At 41.1% G+C, this 20940-nt stretch overlaps 2 protein-coding genes and 1 long non-coding RNA gene across 6 annotated transcripts in view; 1 reads left to right on the forward strand and 2 right to left on the reverse strand.

The window, feature by feature from the left end:
• Positions 1-11316, reverse strand: part of ZNF410 (zinc finger protein 410) — a 41722-nt gene extending 30406 nt beyond the window's left edge. The window contains 1 exon segment of the mRNA XM_047735766.1: positions 11178-11316. The gene's annotated coding sequence lies outside the window, so the exon portion shown is untranslated.
• A 130-nt stretch (positions 11317-11446) lies between these two features.
• LOC125103854 (uncharacterized) overlaps positions 11447-20940 on the forward strand; it is a 32795-nt gene continuing 23301 nt past the window's right edge. The window contains exon 1 of the long non-coding RNA XR_007128511.1: positions 11447-11704. This is a non-coding gene — a long non-coding RNA (uncharacterized LOC125103854). The remainder of the gene's footprint in view (positions 11705-20940) is intronic.
• Positions 13862-20940, reverse strand: part of PTGR2 (prostaglandin reductase 2) — a 29382-nt gene continuing 22303 nt past the window's right edge. For 3 of the 4 annotated variants that reach the window (XM_047735768.1, XM_047735767.1, XM_047735770.1), the window contains 5 exons: positions 20573-20782; positions 18903-19024; positions 17730-17817; positions 15778-15817; positions 13862-14097 (listed from right to left, as the gene is read on the reverse strand). In XM_047735768.1, the coding sequence (XP_047591724.1) occupies positions 14021-14097; positions 15778-15817; positions 17730-17817; positions 18903-19024; positions 20573-20782 (537 nt within the window). In that variant the 3' untranslated portion in view covers positions 13862-14020. The remainder of the gene's footprint in view (positions 14098-15777; positions 15818-17729; positions 17818-18902; positions 19025-20572; positions 20783-20940) is intronic. The other variant, XM_047735769.1, reaches the window with a different exon arrangement.

The raw sequence follows: 20940 nt of genomic DNA on the forward strand, positions 1-20940 counted from the left end.
TTGTTAGGCTTCTTAGAAATCAATGACACTGGCTGCGTTTCCATTATCCTCACCTAATGAAAAAAAAATGAAGTTTACGAATATTATGAATATGTGCACCGAACAAGGGAAAAATCATATACTGGTTCTTAGATACTTTTGCAAAGCTGTAATAACAACTTAAAGAAGAAAGCTGCCACCTCTAGATCACCACTTCTCAAGGGTCCGTGGTTATCTATGGTATCTTTTTATTTTAGTGTCATTTCAGCGGTAATTTTTCAAAAAGTTAACATGAGCATTTTCTGAAACAAATGGGTATCCATATTATAACTGAGTTCTGCCCAAATCTGCTGCCCATGTTTGTGGTTTGTATGTGCACTATATGAACTAAAGAGACACTAGTAGGACAGAGAAGCATAGGCAGGCTGACCTCAAGACACTGGGGCACTCAGTACCTTATCAAGCTGTGTAACCCTCATCTTTAACACAGCAACTCACCATGTATATTAGCTGGAAGTGTGATGGCAAATACGCAATTAAATTTGTTTCTATTCTCAATTCCCATTATCATTTCACAGGTTTCAAAAACCGCAATGCAAATTTTTAAGTAACAGCTTCACTGAGATATAATTCATATGCCATACAATCTACTCATTTAAAGAGTACAGTTAAATTATTTTTAATATATTCACAGTTGTGAATTTGCAACCACAACCACAATCAATTTTACAACAATTTCATCACACCAAAAAAGAAACACTGTACCTATCAGAAAGCACTCCCCATTTCCTCCCAAACCCTCCCCGACCAGGCCTAGGCAACCACTAACCACTAATTCCTGTCTCTATGGATTTGCCTATTCTAAACAGTTCACATAAATGGAATTATACATGTGATCTTTTGTGGCTTGCTGCTATCGCTTAGCATGATGCTCCCAAGGTTCATCCCTCTTGTAGCATGAATCAGTACATAATTTCTTTTTATTACCAGCAATATTCTATTGTAAGGATATACATTTTATTTATCCACGTATCACTTAATGGACATTGGATTATTTCTACAATTTGGCTATTATGAATAATGCTGCTATGAACATTCATGTACAAGTTTTTGAGTAGATGTATTTTTTTTTTTTTTAAGATTTTATTTATTTATTTGACAGAGAGAGATCACAAGTAGATGGAGAGGAAGGCAGAGAAAGAGAGAGAGAGAGGGAAGCAGGCTTCTTGCTGAGCAGAGAGCCCGATGTGGGACTCGATCCCAGGACCCTGAGATCATGACCTGAGCCGAAGGCAGCGGCTTAACCCACTGAGCCACCCAGGCGCCCCGAGTAGACGTATGTTCTTACTCTTTTGGATATACACCTAGATGTGGAATTGCTAGGTCATATGATAAGTCTATGTTTAACCTCTTGAAGAATTACCAGGCTATTTTCCAAAGTGTCTGCACCATTTCATAATCCCACGAGCAGTGAATTTCTCTCCATCCTCATCAACACATTATTACAGCCCTCCCAGCAGGTGTGAATGGTAACTCACTGTGGTTCTGACTTGCATTACCTGGTGACTAATGATGCTGACCATCTCTTCATGTGCTTATAGACCATTTACACGTCTTTTCAGAAGAAATACTTATTCAGATCACTGGCCCACTTTTTAAACTGAGTTGTCTTTTTATTACTTATTTGCAAGAGTTCTTCTTATATTCTAGATACAAGCCCCTTATCAGATATACAACTTGCACAAACTTTCTCCTATTCTGTATGTTTTTCTCATTCACAACACAAATCTCATCTTCATTTGAACAAGGCAACTCTAACTCTGCTGTTCTCTAACAACACCTCATTAAAATTGGCATTCAAGGACTTTAGTCAGTTTTGGTTACATGTGAGGTCCCATTATCACACACTGCTACAATGTCTTGACACTTTAAATACATACCTTGTATTATATTCTCTGCATAGTATTACTCAAGTTAAAATGTAGAAACAGGAAATATATTATTGAACCCAAGGCTAAATCTTTCCACTATTAAGTTCTACATTAAGTACTGCATTTCAGTAGAATGACATCTCTACCCCATAATATGAATGTTATTTTGAATTTTGTTTTAGGGTGCGGTTTACAACTGTATACTTATTCATAAAGATATAAATCCATGGCAACAACTGATATAGTCCTGATAACCTAAATTCTACTACCTACATGGTTCCCTAGAGCCATCAAAACATCAGACTGCTAATATTATAATAAATTTGTACGGTGGCAGATGGTAACTACCCTTATCTTGGTGGGTACTAAGTAGTGTCTCAAATTGTGGTAATGTATCAAATTGTCAAATCATTATGTTGTACACCTGAAACTAATTTAACATTGTATGTCAGTTATTCATGGATTAAAAAGAAATATATATTAGACTGCTTAAAGAAAACAATCTTGGTTCAACATATGTTAATTTTTTAAAAATCCACTGACCCTACCGCTGTTATTACTGAATTATTTGTAAATTTGTTTTGATTTTGTAGTTGATTAAGAGCTACTGGGGGCTTCAGCACAGGAAGGATAAGAATTACTACTTAGCTTTATGTCAAAGTATATTTAGAGTAATTAAAATAAAAAATTGCCAGTATGGGGACCAATATAGTGTCCAATGCAGTGTTCTTCCTTTAAATGCAATGTGAATGACAGTGGAGTGAAAGGCTCTGCTCTTACTCAGAAGGAAGCTATTTTTAAATAATTATGGATCTCAAGGATATTTCTTCCCAGGCTTTCTTATGCTATTAAGATAAGAGACTAGAAATGCAATACTGAGTGGTCACCCCAAGTTCTTTAACGTGAACACTAATAGTTGTTCTTTCTTTCTTTTTTTTTTTTTTGTATCTTTACCTGGTAGGCAAAATTTATATCCTTATTTGCTTTCAAATTAGAAAAATTACTAATTTAGCCCCATAAATAATAAAAAAGATAATGACATTTAACAGTCAGCAACCAAGGGTACGCCCATCAAATCATACTTTCCACAAATCATAAATAAGGCATCATGTCTCCGGATAAAGAGCTCACAACAAAACAAAATGATCTCAGACACTCAGCAATTGGTCTAAAAGATATTATTAATAAATATGAAATAAGTAGTTCTAGTCAGACCCTTTTCTCCCTCTACTCTTGGCAACAACAGAATTTTTACTGTGTACATGGTTCCCTATGGCCACCAAAAGCACATTAGACTGCTTACAAAAACAACCTTGGTCTAGCAGAAATTCTATTTTTTAGAAATCCACGGACCCTGACAATGCTATTATGTTAATAGCTAATAATAGAAGAAAATGTTAATATGTTATCCCTTAGTCAACCTAAAGGTTAAAAAGAATGCAGGCAATACAAATCTTGGCAATGAACCAAAGCTAAGAACACAGAAAGCCCTGAAAAGTTCTATAAATTGGTAACAAAAAACTCGTAACAGAAGCAAAGCAGATTTAAGACAACAGCAATCTCTATGATCTAGACCATCCTGAGAACAATTCTCCTTCTGTTTTTAACCAAATAAACAAATCCTGAGAATTGAAGTCTGATTAACTGCATTCTTCTTCTACAGTACACTCAATATCATCCAGCAAATTATGCATTAACATTAAGTAGCTGAACAAGTAAATAAGGAAGCTGAGCTATATTAAAAAAAAAAAAAATCCAAGGTCTCTAAAACAGAAGTCTAAATTATGCCTCTGACCTTTTGGTTGAGACCTAGGCAGGCTACTCATCTTCTGGACCCTAGGAAATTCATCTGAAATACAGATGAAACAAATTTACCCTAGGATTATTTACGTATCAGTCAATAGAAATAATTACAAAATTCTTCAGAAACAAGGCTCTGCATAAGTGCTTAAGAAACAAGTAAATAGGGCGCCTAGGTGGCTCAGTTGGTTAAGCATCTGCCTTCAGCTCAGGTCATGATCCCAGGGTCTTGGGATCAAGTTTCACTGGGCTCCCTGCTCAGTGGGGAGTATGCTTCTCCCTCCACCCTTTCCCCCAACTCCCGCTCTCTAGCTCAAATAAATAAATATCTTTTTAATAAAGAAACAAGTAAATGTTTCAAATGCTTTGTATACTCTAAAAGATTAAGAAATGCGCCTGGCTGGCTCAGTTGGTAGAGTGTGTGACACTTGATTTGGGGGTCAGGAGTTCGACCCTCATGTTGGGTGTAGAGATTACTTAAAATAAAATCTTTAAAAAAAAAAAAAAGAAATTTAAAAAAAAATTTTATTTTCTTATTACTGGGTCCAAATTTCCTATAAAGCAGTGGTTTTCAAACATTTTTGACTGCAAATCACAGTAAGATACATTTGCCATCATACCCCAGAGAATGAAATACTCACTGAGACAAAGAACACATTTTCATGAAACAAAATTAGTCTATACTAATCTTGTGCACTCTGAATTTTTTAAAAATAAAACTTACTAAACTGATCTCAAAAGCTACTTAACAGATTATATCCCAAAGACTGAAAAACAGTATAAAGTATCTTCAAAAGTCTCAAATGTATATGTTAAACAGATACTCAGACATAAAACGTAAAGCCATTGATATAAACCTGCCATAAATATATATTACAATCAGCAATTATCATTGATCAGAGTCTTGGGAAAACTGAAATTACCTGAATCCTCACACAAGACAGGAATTAGTGTAACACCATGTTAGGAGGGTAGAGATGGCCTAAAACTAATGCAAGCTACAAGGAGAAATACTGGGCAGGACAACCAAGGCAAAATAAACTAAACAAGCAAGAGAACAGAGCTGGTACAGGTGTAGCTTGCCTCAGTCCTGACTGCCATACAGAAGGGTGTATATTCCAAAGGGAAAAATGACCAGAGGCTTTTACTGCTCTGCCTCAAGAAAGAAACAGAAGATCATTGTGTCAATTTCTAAAAAGCAATGCGATTCCACCCTAGGAAAACAAAGCCTAGAATATCAACACTGCTCTTATTTTAGAGAGGTAGAAAGTGCCTTGACCTTGACCCAGTTTCAGAAAGAAGAGTGGGTGAGAAAAAAGAGGGAAGAAACTGAGAAACACTGCAGTCCTGCCGGTCAGTAACCAATCCACTTCTCAGTTCCTTGCATATCTACCTGCGGCTGACCACAAATACAGACCCAAACAATGCTTCACTAAAGATGAAAAACTAAAACAAAAATTCTACCAATGGTAGAGAATTACCATGATCAAAAATGAAAATTTAAAAAAAAAGAATAGTTGGGGCGCCTGGGTGGCTCAGTGGGTTAAGCCTCTGCCTTCGGCTCAGGTCATGATCTCAGGGTCCTGGGATCGAGCCCCGCATCGGGCTCTCTGCTCAGCGGTGAGCCTGCTTCCTCCTCTCTCTGCCTGCCTCTCTGCCTACTTGTGATCTCTCTCTCTCTCTCTGTCAAATAAATAAAATCTAAAAAAAAAAAAAAAAAAGTCCTAGGAAAAGAAAAAGTAACTAGGGACAACTAGGGTTAAGCATCTGCCTTGGGCTTAGGTCATGATCCCGGGGCCTGGGACTGAGCCCTGCATCAGGCTCCCTCCCTGCTCAGTGGAGAGCCTGCTCCTGCCTCTCCCTGCCACTCCTACTTGTATGCACGCACACACTCTCTCTCTGACAAAGGAATAATCTCTTTAAAAAAATAACTTTTTATATCCATATCTAGCATACTATGGAAGCTGATTAAATTCTAACAAACCAGTTAACAGGTACTAGTGAAAGAAATTTGGAATGGAGGAGAACTGGAGAACTGTGAAACCAGAATGAATCTTAGAAACTATAGGATTGGGCTGCCTGGGGTGGCTCAGTGGGTTAAGTCTCTGCCTTCAGCTCAAGTCATGATCTCAGGGTCCTGGGATCAAGTCCCGCATCAGGCTCTCTGCTAGGCGGGGAGCCTGCTTCCTCCTCCCTCTCTCTCCCTCTCTCTCTCCCTCTCTGCCTACTTGTGATCTCTCTCTGTCAAATAAATAAAAATCTTAAAAAAAAAAAAGAAACTATAGGATTCACCCTGAGCCTTCCCTCTTCCTTCTCAGATCTGCTTAGGTGTTCCATTCCTACGGCCCCCATTTTTATTCCAGTCATCTCCGCATTTCTCTGCATTTGTCTCTACTTTCAAAGCTCTAATCACTATCCAATCCCATCACTTCACTAAAACGTCTCTTGTAAAGGTCACCGAAGATCTTCATGTTACCAAATCCAAGGGACACTTTGCAGCCCTCATCTTACTTGACCCTTGCAATGAACAACTACTGTGTTCAATTATCCCACATTCATGTTCCCCTGCTCGGGTGACAGACTGACATCCTGTCTGGGGGTCTGTCCCCTCTCCCCACTGGATACATCCTTCAGTGAGACTGTAGATGAAGGTGTTCTTTTCTTCACTGGCCAACTGTTGGACACTTGACCTTTATTGAACAAATCAGACACTTTCCCTCAGAATGTGAATTCTAAAAGAAGTAACAAAGGGCTGAAAAGGCTGCAGTGGCCCATTCATGCCAGTAATGCTGCTTGCAGCCTCCCCTGGGGCTGCTCACGTTCCTGACCTTGATGAAGCCAGGGTCTTCATCGTTTCCTTTGATCTCATGGCTGCCCACATCCTTGTTACACAGATTCTTCTTCTGAAGCAAACTGGTCACTTGCAACCAGAGCCGGAAGTGGCATTAACCCTTAGAGGCACTGCCTCCTTCCTCCAACACTTCACTTACACTCTCTGCTTCTAAGATACACGTTCCTCATTTTACTCTTACCTCATTGCCACACCTCCAGTTTTCTTTGTCAGCTCCTGTACTCTTCCTGCGCTCAGCCTCTAAATATTACTATTTCTCAGGATAGTATTCAGGCTCTCTTTTCTTGCTACACTCTCTTCCTAGTGCAAACTTACGGCTTTAGTTGATACAGTCTCCAATTTTAAGCTTTTATTTAAATTCCAATTAGTTAACATACAGTGCAATATTAGTTTCAGGCATACAGTAGTTATTCAACGCTTCCATGCAATACCTCGTGTTCATCACCAAAATTTTTATCTGCAGCCCAGATAGCTCCTCTGACTGCAGACATATATGCAATTGCTTACTTGACATCTCTACTTAACATTTTAACTTGACATCTCAAATTTTAACATGTCCAAAATGAATTCTCTCCCAAGCGTGTTTCCCATCACGCCCTGCCAGCCCCACTCACTACACCCCTCCACTCAAGATGGGACCACCATGGGGCGCCTGGGTGGCTCAGTGGGTTAAAGCCTCTGCCTTAGGCTCAGGTCATGATCTCAGGGTCCTGGGATCCAGCCCCATATCAGGCTCTCTGCTCAGCAGGGAGCCTGCTCCCCCGCCCCCCGCCCCCGGCTCGCCCTCCACCCCGGCCCCCCGCCGCCTGCCTCTCTGACTAGTGATCTCTGTCTGTCAAATAAATAAATAAAATCTTTAAAAAAAAAAAAAAAGATGGGACCACCATTCACCCCATTTAGGAGTCATTTTGACTACTTTCTTTCCTTTGCTCCCAATATCCAGTCCAGCTGCAAGTCCTATGGAGACAGCAAACCCAGCTACTTCTATCTCTATTGTCACAATCCTGTCGCAGGCCCTATCAGTACCTCTCCTAAACTACTGGTAGTGCCATCTCACTGGTCTCCCTGCTTCTACTCTTGCTTCCCTCCATTCCATTCTCTTGACAGGAGTAAATATCACCTTAAAATGCAAGTCCTATCATATCACTCACCTGCCTGAAACTCTACGTGGCTTCCCAAGGCACCTAGACAAAATCCAAACTCTTTATCCTGGCCTCTAAGAACTATGTGATCCATTCCTGCATCTCCAACCACACTCCAGAGTCAGTCTCCCTTATGTGCTCACCAAGCTTCAGCCATCTTAGTTCCTTGGAACAAATTAAGCTCTTTCTGATGTTAGGGATGTGTACATATCATTTCCTCTACCTTGAAACACTTTCACCTCTATCTACTTGATTAGCTCTTTTTTCATTCTCCTGGGTTCTGTTTAACTATTAACTCATTTAGAAAGGCTTTGTCTGATCACCTTATCCAAGGAAGATTCCCCAAACTTCCAACTTTTTTCTCTATTTCTGCTGTTTCTAGCTTTCTGCTGTTTCTAATTCCTTTTTTTTTTTTTTTTTAAGATTTTTAAAATTTGTCAGAAAGAGAAAGAACACAAGCAGGGGGAGAAGCAGACAGAGGGAGAAGCAGGCTCCCAGTTGGGCAAGAAGCCCAAAGTGGGACTCAGGTCCCGGGGATAATGACTTGAGCTGAAGGCAGACACTTAACTGACTAAGCCACCTAGGCGTCTTGCTATTTCTAATTCCTTTGGTCTTATATAGTATTCATTCTTTGTCTGGCTACCCTGTATGTTGTAAGCTCCATAAACAAAGGCAGGAACTAATCTGTCTTCTTCACAACTTTACCTTCCACTACCTATCATAGTGCCTGGCAAAATACTGTATGTAATTCATAAGGAATTTAGGTCTCCATAGTCATTTCTGATACTGTGACACTCTTAAGGTTTGCTTTACTATGAGATTTAAGGAATTCCATACAAACTTCCTGCAAGCACCTAGTAAGCACTGAAGAAACATCTGTACAGTGAATGAATGACATGCAAATAATACCAAAATTTTTGTCTCTACTCCTGACCTCTCTTCTGAACTCCAAATTTTTATTTCTAACCGCTTGCTGAGTATCTCCTCATGGATATCCATCTCAAACCTAACAATGTCCATAATCCAGATTATCATCTCCACCACCAAACCTGTTCTTCTTCCTGTATTATCCATTTCAATTATTGCCCAATCTTCTACCCACTCAACCACAAATTCTAGGTCTTTAATGATGTCTCTCATTCTCCATATTTAAATAATCCCAGGAGTTATGATTCCCCTAAACTTATCCTCCTGTAATACCCTGTTTAGATCTCATTGTCTTTCAACTACTCAATTAAAATGGGCTTCTGGGGCGCCTGGGTGGCTCAGTGGGTTAAGGCCTCTGCCTTCAGCTCAGGTCATGATCCCAGGGTCCTGGGATCAAGCCCCATGTCGGGCTCTCTGCTTGGCGGGAAGCCTGCTTCCTACCGCCCACCCCCACCCCCCACCTCCCTGCCTACTTGTGATCTCTGTCAAATAAAATCTTAAAGAAGAGGGACGCCTGGGTGGCTCAGTTGGTTAAGCAGCTGCCTTCGGCTCGGGTCATGATCCCGGCGTCCTGGGATCGAGTCCCACATCGGGCTCCTTGCTTGGCGGGGAGCCTGCTTCTCCCTCTGCCTCTGCCTGCCATTCTGTCCGCCTGTGCTCACTCTCTCTCCCTCTCTCTCTGACAAATAAAATCTTAAAAAAAAAAAAAAAAATCTTAAAGAAGAGAAAAAAAAAAAAGGCTTCTAACTGGTCACTATGCCCTAAAAACTCCCCTTTTCAATCCACCTTTTTATGCAGCCACTTAAGTTATCTTTCCAAAACACAGAAATGCTTGTGTTTCTCCGCTCACTCAAAATTCAGCGCCTCAGAACACTAGTCAAATTCCTAAGCATGGCATTTCAAATATTCTACAATATATCCTCAAATACTGTTCCAGTTACAGTGCTGTCTGTATTCTTCAATTAACCCTTTACTCCAGCCCACATGGACTGGCTTTTGGAATGAACACATCAGCCTATTTCAGTGCTCAAGTCTTTGCTTAGAATAGTTCTTCGACCAGTAATAAACACTTCCAATCCAGTTGCGATTTTCTGAAATCCTTTCCAGCCTTTAAAATCCAATTCAAGGGGCACCTGGGTGGCTCAGTGGGTTAAGCCTCTGCCTTAGGCTCAGGTCATGATCTCAGGGTCCTGGGATCTAGTCCCACATCAGGCTGTCTGCTCAGCAAGGGGCCTGCTTCCCTTCCTCTCTCTCTGCCTACTTGTGATCTCTCTCTGTCAAATAAATAAATAAAATCTTTTAAAAAAAATGCAATTCAAATGCTATCCTCCACTAAGATACTTGTCCCTTCCCTCCAAGCAAAACAAATCTGTCTTTTCCTTGGTGCTCCCAACACACTGTTTCACCTCTCCTTGGCAATTATTCCATCCTGCCTTGGCTGGTAGTTGTCTACTTGCATATTTTTTTCACTGACTAAGGTAGCTGAATTTATTCATTCTAACTCTCATTAACCTAGTATGATGTTTTGAACAAACTAAGCTTTCAGGATTTATCTGCTGAATAAATAGGTAAGCCTCTTCACCCACACGGGAGGAAAAAAAGCACCAGAGATTAAGTAACTTGTCAAAAATCAGACATTTACTTAAATGCAGACTTTTTAAAAATTAGAACCTAAATCTTCTGCTCGGTTGACTCTACTCCGTCTACACTAAAATAACACAATGTGGAATTTCCACTCCCTAACAACAACAAAATGCCACGGACTCTATTTCAAAATGTTTCTTTTACTCTCCTTGCAAATAAGTTACGTTGATCCATGTGCCAAAGTGAAAAAGTACAAATTCTTAAGTCCCAGGTTAGTAATATTTAACTTCCAAATGGTGCATTTCAGGGCCTCACGAGCAAGTGGGATAAACTTTAATAAACTAATTGCATTCTTTTCTCCGAAGAAACTTCAAAGGATAAAATCAACCAGCGAATGCGCACAGGCTGTAAACACAGCCCACAGCCTCGACTTGCAATGACAGGCTAAGGAGAAGCCAGCAGCCAAGCCCCTCAGAGCCCGTAGCCTCCCCAGGAAGTAAGTGGACGTACAAAAGAAGACGGCAGCTCTGGGCCGAGATCGCCAGGGCACAGTCCTCTTGGCATCCTCTTTCTCCCTCTGCAACAGCCTTAGTTTAAGGCCCCAAAGCCCGCGGGCAGGGCCAGGGTGCGGGTGCAGTCCAGCAGCCCCCGCCCTTAGGGACTTGCTGCTGACTCCAGCTTTCTCAGGACTGTCTTGTTCCTAAGCCCCTGCCCCCAAAACCAAGCAAAGAGCAGAAACATCGGCCCCAACGCCGCGAGGGTTAGGGCCGAAGCCCTAGGGCTTCAGACCGGCCGCTCCCGGGCCCGCCAGATCTGAGAGGAGGGTGTCAGGGGTGGGGGTGCGTTTTCCCTGTCCTCTCCGGAGGCGAACTCGTCCCGAGCCGCCGAGGAGCCCGCACCGGCTCCCTCCCTCTCGGGGACCACCGAGCTGCGCGGGTGTGGCCTGGCCCAGCCCGAGCTCACCTTCCCGTCCCGGGCAGCCGGCTAGCCGTCAGGCGGTCCCGAATTCCGTCCACACACAGCGTCTTCCGGCTGCCGCCGGAAGCAGCGGCAGCGCGGGACAGGAAGCTTGGCCGGCCCCCAACGCTCACACCCACTCGCTCGCCGCAGGCTGGACTCGGCTCCCCCGCCCGCGCGGGCTTCCGCCCCAGGCGTAGAGGGCAGGGCTGGCGGGGGCCAGGCGAGGTTGGGCCCCTGCACCCCCGGAGCTGTGGTCTACCGTCTCCTGTTCATTCCATCACTTGGAGCCCCGCGGTCTGCGAAACCCAAAAAACCGGGTCAGTTCGTCCCAGCCGTGACGTCACGGCTTCCTTGCAGCAGCAGATGGGGTAGTTTTTCCTGTCAGCTGAGATGAGAACTAGTTACAGTGGGGGCCATGGAGAAAGAGAGAACTACTGAAACATTTATCGACGTTCTCACTGAAGAGGACCTTAAAGCTTCACTGAGAAAGGAACTTGCAGAATCTAGTTCTGCGCCGCAATCAGGATGGGGTAAGAATTGAAACTCAGGTGTACAACTTTTCTTGTAAAATGAACTCCCTAGAGTCTGGGTTCCCTATATTAGGACTGAAAGAGCTCTCGAATACCCACACTGGGGACTAGAACTCCTGAGTTCCAGGCTGGATGCCACCACATGTTAGAGCTTTATGCAGTTGAGACTTTTTGAAATTACTAATTTTTAAATACTTGCTGTGTGCCACAGGATGAGGAACTCAACTAAGACAGTGGCAGTGGGAATTAAAGCTCTGAGTTCACTAAGAAAGGCATTTTCAAGATTAAACACAGGCCTTGATGACAGGCACCTGAATGAGTGAGGGAGTATTAGTTTGGGTGCGCAAACAATGGTTAGTTAAAAACAAAGTAGAAATATGTAAGAGGAAGGTAATTCCTCTTTAGATAAAACAGTTTATCCTAGATGCCAACAGGATATTTTACTTGGGAGGTCCTAAGCTCAAGTAAGAGGTCAGAAATAGAGATGCAGATTTGGGAGTTACCAACGTACGGACCACAGACAGAAGGGCTCTCTGGAGATGAAAAGGTCCAGGAAAGGTATATAAAGCAAGAAGAGGACACTGAGGGGCGCCTGGGTGGCTCAGTCAGTTAAGCGTCTGCCTTTGGCACAGGTCATGATCCCAGAGTCCTGGAATGGAGTCCAGGCTTGCCTCCCTGCTGAGCGGGGACTCTGCTTTTCTGTCTCCCTCTCCCTCTGTGCGCGCGCTCTCTCTCTCTAGTTCTCACTCTCTCTCAAATAAGTAAAATCTTTATTAAAAAAAAAAAAAAAAAAGAGGACATAGGTCAACTGGAGTGACTGATTACTAACAGTTTGAATCTACTTCCTACAAATGTTGCAGACGGGGGCGCCTGGGTGGCTCAGTGGATTAAGCCGCTGCCTTCTGCTCGGCTCATGATCTCAGGGTCCTGGGATCGAGTCCCATATCGGGCTCTCTGCTCGGCGGGGAGCCTGCTTCCCTCTCTCTCTCTCTGCCTGCCTCTCCATCTACTTGTGATCTCTCTCTGTCAAATAAATAAATAAAATCTTAAAAAAAAAAAAATGTTGCAGACAAAAGTATACAACAGGGAGAAAAAGGTGACCAGAAACCAGCACAACACTTGAAAAATATCCTCAATTTTATTGTTGTAAAGGGTTGATTATAATCATGAAGCAAACCCTCTTATTTAGAGGTACATTAGATACTGAACATTCATGTTTACAACCATTTGTTAATTTGCTCAGTCAGTCCTGTCATTTTCTAAAGCTGTCTTTGTTGCCAAATCTTTCTAATCACCTAACACTTCAAGTGATATTTGTACCTACCTATTTGCCCTCAAAATCTTTACACTATTTGACAGTACATTAACTGCTACCCTAAAACAAACATACTTTTATCAATATGTATTTAAGTTTTTAGGCTATACAGTAAATTATTTAGCAAAACACAGATAATCCTCTGTGATAAACTAGTCTCTTCATCAACCTGACTGACCTGTTATGTACCTTCTCAACACAAAGCCTCTGCTCTCCTATCCTAAAAACTGCTCCAAAAGCTCTGAATTACCCCAAGTCCCAACATATGCTCTGCCATTAAATCCCTTTTCCATAGAACTACAATATAGAAAAGCCATCCCAATTCTATTCTTACACCAAGTTACAGTTCAAGAATTATGTAAAGCATTTTCAGGTCAACATAGATTTACTATGCGTCTTCTCAAGCATTCTATTTTAAATAAAAATTATTAATTGTAAAAATTGATTTATAAAGTATGATCCATTAAGCAGTTGTATCAAATCTCAAATGGTTTCAGACTATCTGATCAAATATCAAATATAGTCTCAGTTTTAGTAAAAGAAAGAAAAACAGGTCATGTTGACTTCAATCTATTACTGTAAATAATCATGCTGGACATAGAGAACATACATGATATTGAAGATATAGGAAAAGTTTATGTTATGCAACTAGATGATAGTACCAATAATCAATTTAAATAAAAAGCTATCTGTATTCTAAGATTTTTTTTTTAATGTATCTTAAAAATCTTTGTGTAAGGGGCACCTGGGTGGCTCAGTGGGTAAGCTCTGCCTTCGGCTCAGGTCATGATCCCAGGGTCCCGGGATCGAGCCCCACATTGGGCTCTCTGCTAGGCGGGGAGCCTGTTTCCTCCTCTCTCTCTCTCTCTCTGCCTGCCTCTCTGCCTATTTGTGATCTCTGTCAAGTAAATAAATAAAATCTTAAAAAAAAAAGTTTAAAAAATCTGTGTACAAAACAGAAAGAAATCTGTGTATTTCCTTGATGAAGATGCTTATACAGATTACACAGAGGTTTCTTCTGAAATGCAAACTATCTGCTTTCCGATGTTACCTCCTGTCATCATGGACTGGAATGCAGCTAGAAAGAAAAAAAAAACCTAGATTATATGAAAACATAAATATCGCTATCATACATGTTTATCAGTACAAATGCATACATTAATTTGAATAATTTTAATATTTAGAAGGAAACTGTCATGAAAAGAAGCCTCAAGTGAAACACTGACAAAGTTACAAGATAAACTAACCCAATTTATATCTTAAAAATGTGCTTTTTACTCCAAACTAGAAATGTTCATATCTACCTCAATATTCACTGTTTAGAGTCTGAAGACTAGAATAAGTAAGTATGAGGATAAAATGTCAGCAAAAACAATTTTTCAAAAACTATTAAAAATAGGGGCGCTGCTGCCTTTGGCTCAGGTCATGATCTCAGGGTCCTGGGATCGAGTCCCGCATCGGGCTCTCTGCTCAGCAGGGAGCCTGCTTCCCTCTCTCTCTCTCTCTCTGCCTGCCTCTCTGCCTACTTGTGATCTCTCTCTGTCAAATAAATAAATAAAATCTTAAAAAAAAAAAATAGGGGCGCTGGGGTGCGTGGGTGGCTCAGTGGCTTAAAGCCTCTGCCTTCGGTTCAGATCATGATCCCGGGGTCCTGGGATCGAGCCCCGAATCAGGCTCTCTGCTTAGCAGGGAGCCTGCTTCCCCCCCTCTCTCTCTGCCTGCCTCTCTGCCTGCTTGTGATCTCTGTCAAATAAATAAATAAAATCTTTAAAAAAAAGAAATAGGGGTGCCTAAGTGGCTCAGTAGGTTAAGCGGCTGCCTTTGGCTCAGGTCATGATCCCAGGGTTCTGGGATCGAGCCCCACATCAGGCTCCCTGCTAAGTAGAGAGCCTGCTTTCTCTCCCTCTGCCTACTTGTGCTCTCTATCTCTCTCAAATAAATAAATAAAATCTTTTTTAAAAAAAAACTATTAAAGATAATAGAAATCTGGGGTGCTTGGGTGGCTCAGTTGGTTAAGCTTCTGCCTTCGGCTCAGGTCATGATCTCAGAGTCCTGGGACTGAGCCCAAGGGCAGGCTCCCTGCTCCCTGCCTCTTCTCCTGTCTCTCCTCCCTCTCCCGCCCCACAGCTCATGCTCACTCTCATTTTCAAATAAATAAAATCTTAAAAAAAAGAAAGAAATCTAAATATTGAAAATGTGTTTAATATAATCTCACGATGCCTTAGAATTATTCAACCTGGGGACACCTGGGTGGCTCAGTTGGTTGTCTACCTTGGGCTCAGGTCAAGATCTCAGGACCCTGGGATAGCCCAGGGTTGGGGCTCCCTGCTGAGCAGGGATCCTGCTTCTCCCTATTCTTCTGCTCCTTCCCCATCCCTCAAGCTCACTGACTTGCATGCTTGCCCTCTCTCTTTCTCTCTCTCTCTCTCAAATAAATAAGTAAATAAAACCATTCAACCTGAAAAAGTTACCTAGAAGCTAAATGACTTTCATGATTGTTACATTTTTTTCATAAATTGTTTCAAAACCAAAGAAACATTTATTATTTGAAATGTGAAAACAATACTTCTTAAATACCACTATGCTGAACTTTAATGGGAGTTTGATTAAGATATTAAGTAAACCTGCAGAATGGTTTTACAAGAAGGAAAGAAATGATTTAAAAAGAAAAAAACACCAGGGAAGTAGCATTCAAGGAAAAAAGGGAGTATTTGTGCTAAGCTCATGCATATAATAAATAAATCTACATTCATCTTACCTCCCATGTTTTCCAATCCATTTGTCACAGTCTCTCTGATCTGTAAATCAAAACAGCTACATATAGTATTCTCAAGTTCAATGTATCTATTTACAGTTGACCCTGAACTACATGGGTTTGAACTGTGTATATCTATTTATACAGATTTTTTTTATAAACACAGTACAGTACTATATGTATTTTCCCTTATGATTTTCTTTCTTTCTTTCTCTCTAAGATTTTACTTATTTGACAGAGAGAAAGATCACAAGCAGGCAGAGAGGCAGACAGAGAGAGAAGGGGAAGCTCCCTCCTGAGCAGAGAGCCCGACACAGGGCTTGATCCCAGGACCCTGAGACCACAACCCAAACCAAAGACAGAGGCTTATTAACCCACTGAACCACCCAGGCACCCCTCCCTTGTGATTTTCTTAATAACATTTTCTTTTCCCTAGTTTATTATAAAGAATACAGTATAGGGGTGCCTGGGTGGCTCAGCCATTAAGCGTCAACCTTTGGCTCAGGTCATGAGCCCTGCATCAGGCTTCCTGCTCAGCAGGGAACCTGCTTCTCCCTCTCCAGCAACACCCCCCACCAATCCCGTGCTTGTGTTCCCTCTCTATCTCTCAAACAAATACATAAACTTAAAAAAAAAAAAAGGATACAGTATAAATTACACGTAACACACAAAACATATGGTAATCAACCGTTTATGTTATCAGTAAGGCTTCTGGTCAATAGTAGGTTATTAGTAGTTTTGGGGGAGTCAAAAGATACACTATGATTTTCAACTGCATGGAGGGGGAGGGTGTCAGCACCTTTAAACCCTGAGATGCTCAGGGTCAATTTTAATATTCTTCATTTTTGCAAAGGGCAGCAATACTATTTAGCACTTTCTGTCTAAAAATAGACATTCTTCATTTCTTGGAGGTAGCACAGAAGAGTTCCCTATAAAATGATTTTTAAAAATAAAGTCCTCTTGGGGCTCATGGATGACTCCGTCAGTGAAGCATCTAGCTCTTGATTTCAGCTCAGGTCATGATCTCAGGGTCATGGGATTGAGTCTAGCATTAGCTCTAGGCTCTGGGCTCTGCAGGAAGTCTACCTGAGATTCTCTCTCTCTCTCTCTCTTGAATAGGTAGATAAATCTTTTAAAAAATAAAATCCTCTTTTCCCATTGTCTGATCTTGGATTGGTAATATCATGAACTATACAACCTCTTTCCAAAAAACAAAGTACATAAACATAAGCACACACACATATAACTTTGCCTATGATTTGTAAGCTTCAAGAACATCCTAGGTCAGGGTCTAGACCCCAGATTAATAACTCTTGATTTTCAGCCACCAACCAAGATTTTTCAGAATATCGGGGAGGGAACAAAAGAAGTATGGTGGTAGAGGGTTAGGGGTACAAAGAGGTGCTTATAAGATTTTTGAGAAAGCATGGCTTCTAACACATAGTAGCATTCCATAAATATTTGTTAAAGTAATGAATATTAAAATTTGGAAAAAAAACACATATTTATCTTGTAATACAGTCTAAGAAATGTAAAGGTTAATGAAATCTTAGATAAAGGGACTAACCAGAGAGAGTTTCTCAATTAGGAGGTTATACTCACCTGGGAATAAAACTTAATTTACAACATTTAGTACAATTTTGTAGTAATTTTCATTATGAAGTTAATGTTTGCTATCATAAACTCAAATAACATAAAAGTATCTTAAGTAGGGGCACCTGGGTGGCTCAGTGAGTTAAAGCCTCTGCCTTCAGCTCAGGTCATGAAACCAGGGTGCTGGGATCGAGCCCTGCATCGGGCTCTCTGCTCAGTGGGGAGCCTCCTTCTCCCTCTCTCTCTGCCTGCCTCTCTGCCTACTTGTGATCTCTGTCAAATAAATAAATAAAATCTTAAAAAAAAAAAGTATCTTAAGTAGCAGACAAATGATAGCGATAAAGAACAGAAGCAAGTTCTACCTTTAGTTTTCCTTCTTTAAACCACTGACTCAGCTGTAGAATGCCAGACTCAAATTTGTCCCTATAGTTCAACACCAGAAATCTTTCTCTGTAGTGGAGAAGAAAAGGATAATGATCAGAAATTATAGAGGGTGAAATAGTCCAACACCAAACCATTCCAGAACTTTAATATCTGTTAATCTTTCAAACATTAGGACTTAATCACACAGAGTCTGGTCAGATACAGTTTTGTTATTTTTGGTGTAGTTACAGGTGTAAGTATAGTGGACTTCTATTGTCTGGCCGGCATCCAGAACTCTGTTTGGTAATTAGCACTGTGATTTTACTTTGTGGGTAATATCCTTTCCCTACCCTCCTGTGACCAAAGCCAGGCCAGTCTGAGCCAATTAAGTATCAGCTTTGGGACTTAACAAAACGGGAGAGAGCTGTTCTCTTTTTTGCTTGGGTTACTAACCAGTATAGGACTAGAGGTAATAGTCATCCTCTTGCTGTGCTGCAAGAGAGCCTGCGAGGGAACAAAGCCACCCCAAAATAAAGAACAGCCCAGAGGTAGAGAAAAACTGAGTGGTGATGCCACCATGCCAACCTTTTATCCAGCCAAATCGAAGTCAATGCTAATACCGGACTTCTCAGAAACATGAGCCAATAAATTTCCTTTGCATTGAAGCCAATGTGAGTTTCTATTACTTGGGGAAAAAAGACTTGCAAAAGATTGATAGGACAGATGCATTTTTTAGAAAGTTTTTGCCAAAAAAAAAAAAAAAAAAGAAAGAAAAACTTTTCTGCTAGGGAGCTACTTTGCAAAAACCTAAATATTGAACTGGCTTAAAATGTATATTTTCAAGCTTTATTTAATAAGAAAAAATTATAGGGACGCTTAGGTGGCTCAGATGGTCGAGTGTCTGACTGCTGATTTAGACTCAGGTCATCGTCTCAGGGTCATGAGATCAAGCCCTACACTGTGCTCCATGCTCAGCAGAGAGTCTGCTTCTCTCCCCCTTCTCCCCCTGCCCCTCCCCACCATGTGCACAAGCATGCTTTCTCACTCTCTAAAATACATAAATCTTTTTTAAAAATAAGGAAAAGTTATATATGAAGAACAATGCATTCCATATACATCTATGATCTTTAAACTCATGAATCTGGTAATAAGGGGAAAAGCGGAGACCATACCTTGTGATGTTTCTTTCTTTTTGGATTGCTTCTATGGCAGGGGGTAGTGGAGGAGGGTAAGGCACATCTTTGTTATACTGAGAAATTTGACCACACAGGATGATATGGCTGTTCTGATTCATCTGTTCAGAGAAAACTGAGGATTATACCCTAAGATACATGCCTTTGCTATGTTTACTGATTTTATGGCTGCTTCAATGCCATGAATGCCTCCTTGCTTATTGTTATTTAATCATTTGGTGCAATTAATTGCTTTTGCTTTGAAGATTTATGCCTGATATGTATTTAAGAGTTTTAATTGGCTAGGAAACAAGTCCCCTCCAAAGGAACATAGAGGTAAATGAAAGTTTGGTAATGTGCACAAGAATTACACTTGTGTCGCCATTGTTGTTGCTACTATTAGTAGTAGCAGTAAAGAATTTCCTTGGATTTAAATAATTTAACCTCGGGGCGCCTGGGTGGCTCAGTGGGTTAAGCCGCTGCCTTCGGCTCAGGTCATGATCTCAGAGTCCTGGGATCAAGCCCAGCATCGGGCTCTCTGCTCAGCAAGGGAGCCTGCTTCCTCCTCTCTCTCTGCCTGCCTCTCTGCCTGCTTGTGATCTCTCTCTGTCAAATAAATAAATAAAATCTTAAAAAAAAAAAACTTTAGGGGCGCCTGGGTGGCTCAGTGGGTTAAAGCCTCTGCCTTCGGCTCAGGTCATGATCCCAGAGTCCTGGGATCGAGCCCCGCATCGGGCTCTCTGCTCAGCAGAGAGTCTGCTTCCTCCTATCTCCGCCTGCTTCTCTGCCTACTTGTGATCTCTGTCAAATAAATAAATAAAATCTTTAAAAAAAAAATTTTTAAAAATTTTATTAAATAAATAAATAAATAATTTAACCTCAACTGCACATAATTTTATATACAGTAAAAGACAATGCGGTGTTAATAGCCAATGTTCATATTTTATAACATTGTCAATAAAAATATGTAAATACCTGTAATCTATGTAAATCCTTTCCCTACCCAAAGCCAGAGGCCATGGCTGTGACTTAAGTGATAGGGAGTTAGGGTCAAAACTTCACCATTTGAACAATACAAATGTGATTTTATTTTTAAGTAATCTCTATATCCGGGGTGCCTGGGTGGCTCAGTGGGTTAAGCCACTGCCTTCGGCTCAGGTCATGATCCCAGGGTCCTGGGATCGAGCCCCACATCGGGCTCTCTGCTCAGCAGGGAGCCTGCTTCCCTCTCACTCTCTCTCCCTGCCTCTTCGCCTACTTGTGATCTCTCTCTATCAAATAAATAAATAAAATCTTTAAAAAAAAAAAAAAGTAATCTCTATATCCAAGATGGGGCTAGAACTCACAACCCTGAGATCAAGAGTTGCATGCCTGACCAACCAAGCCAGCCAGGCATCCCTACAACTAATTCTTGACAAAAATAAATTGCAGGTGAAAATATACTACTGCTAGCAAAGAACTGAAACTGATACTCACGTGCAAATTCTGCAAGCAAATGGAAGTAGCTGTAGCAAGCTTTTTGGTCATTTAATTACAATACTGACCATCACACTATTTCTCACAATAAACCCTAGAATTTTATAGAGATTTTTTTTTCTCGATATCAGGTAAGAAGATGGTACAAATAAAATACAGTATTCAAATTTATAACAAACAAATCGGCACACAACCTGACTTATCACTGTATCACTGATGACACCACCAACATTGTCAAAGTAAACATCCACTCCAGCTGGGCAAAATTCACGGAGCTGTTCTGCGACATTCCCCTTTTTATAATTAACTGCAGCATCAAAACCTAGTTCTGAGGTCAGAAAGAGGCACTTCTCCTGTGTTCCACAAATTCCCACCACTCTGGAACAGCCCATCAAATGGCCGATCTAAGGGGGAGATTTTAAAAATCAAACAATTTTCTGTTACCACATCTAAGTGTAAAAATGTGAAAGCACACAAGATATGACAAGTATATGACAGTATTCATCACAATTAGGTTTGATTACAGAGCTACTGGCTTAAAGGAATTTGAACCCAAAAGAAT

The sequence above is a fragment of the Lutra lutra genome, chromosome 7, assembly GCF_902655055.1.
Source record: "Lutra lutra chromosome 7, mLutLut1.2, whole genome shotgun sequence".
In the NCBI taxonomy this organism is placed as follows: domain Eukaryota; kingdom Metazoa; phylum Chordata; class Mammalia; order Carnivora; family Mustelidae; genus Lutra; species Lutra lutra.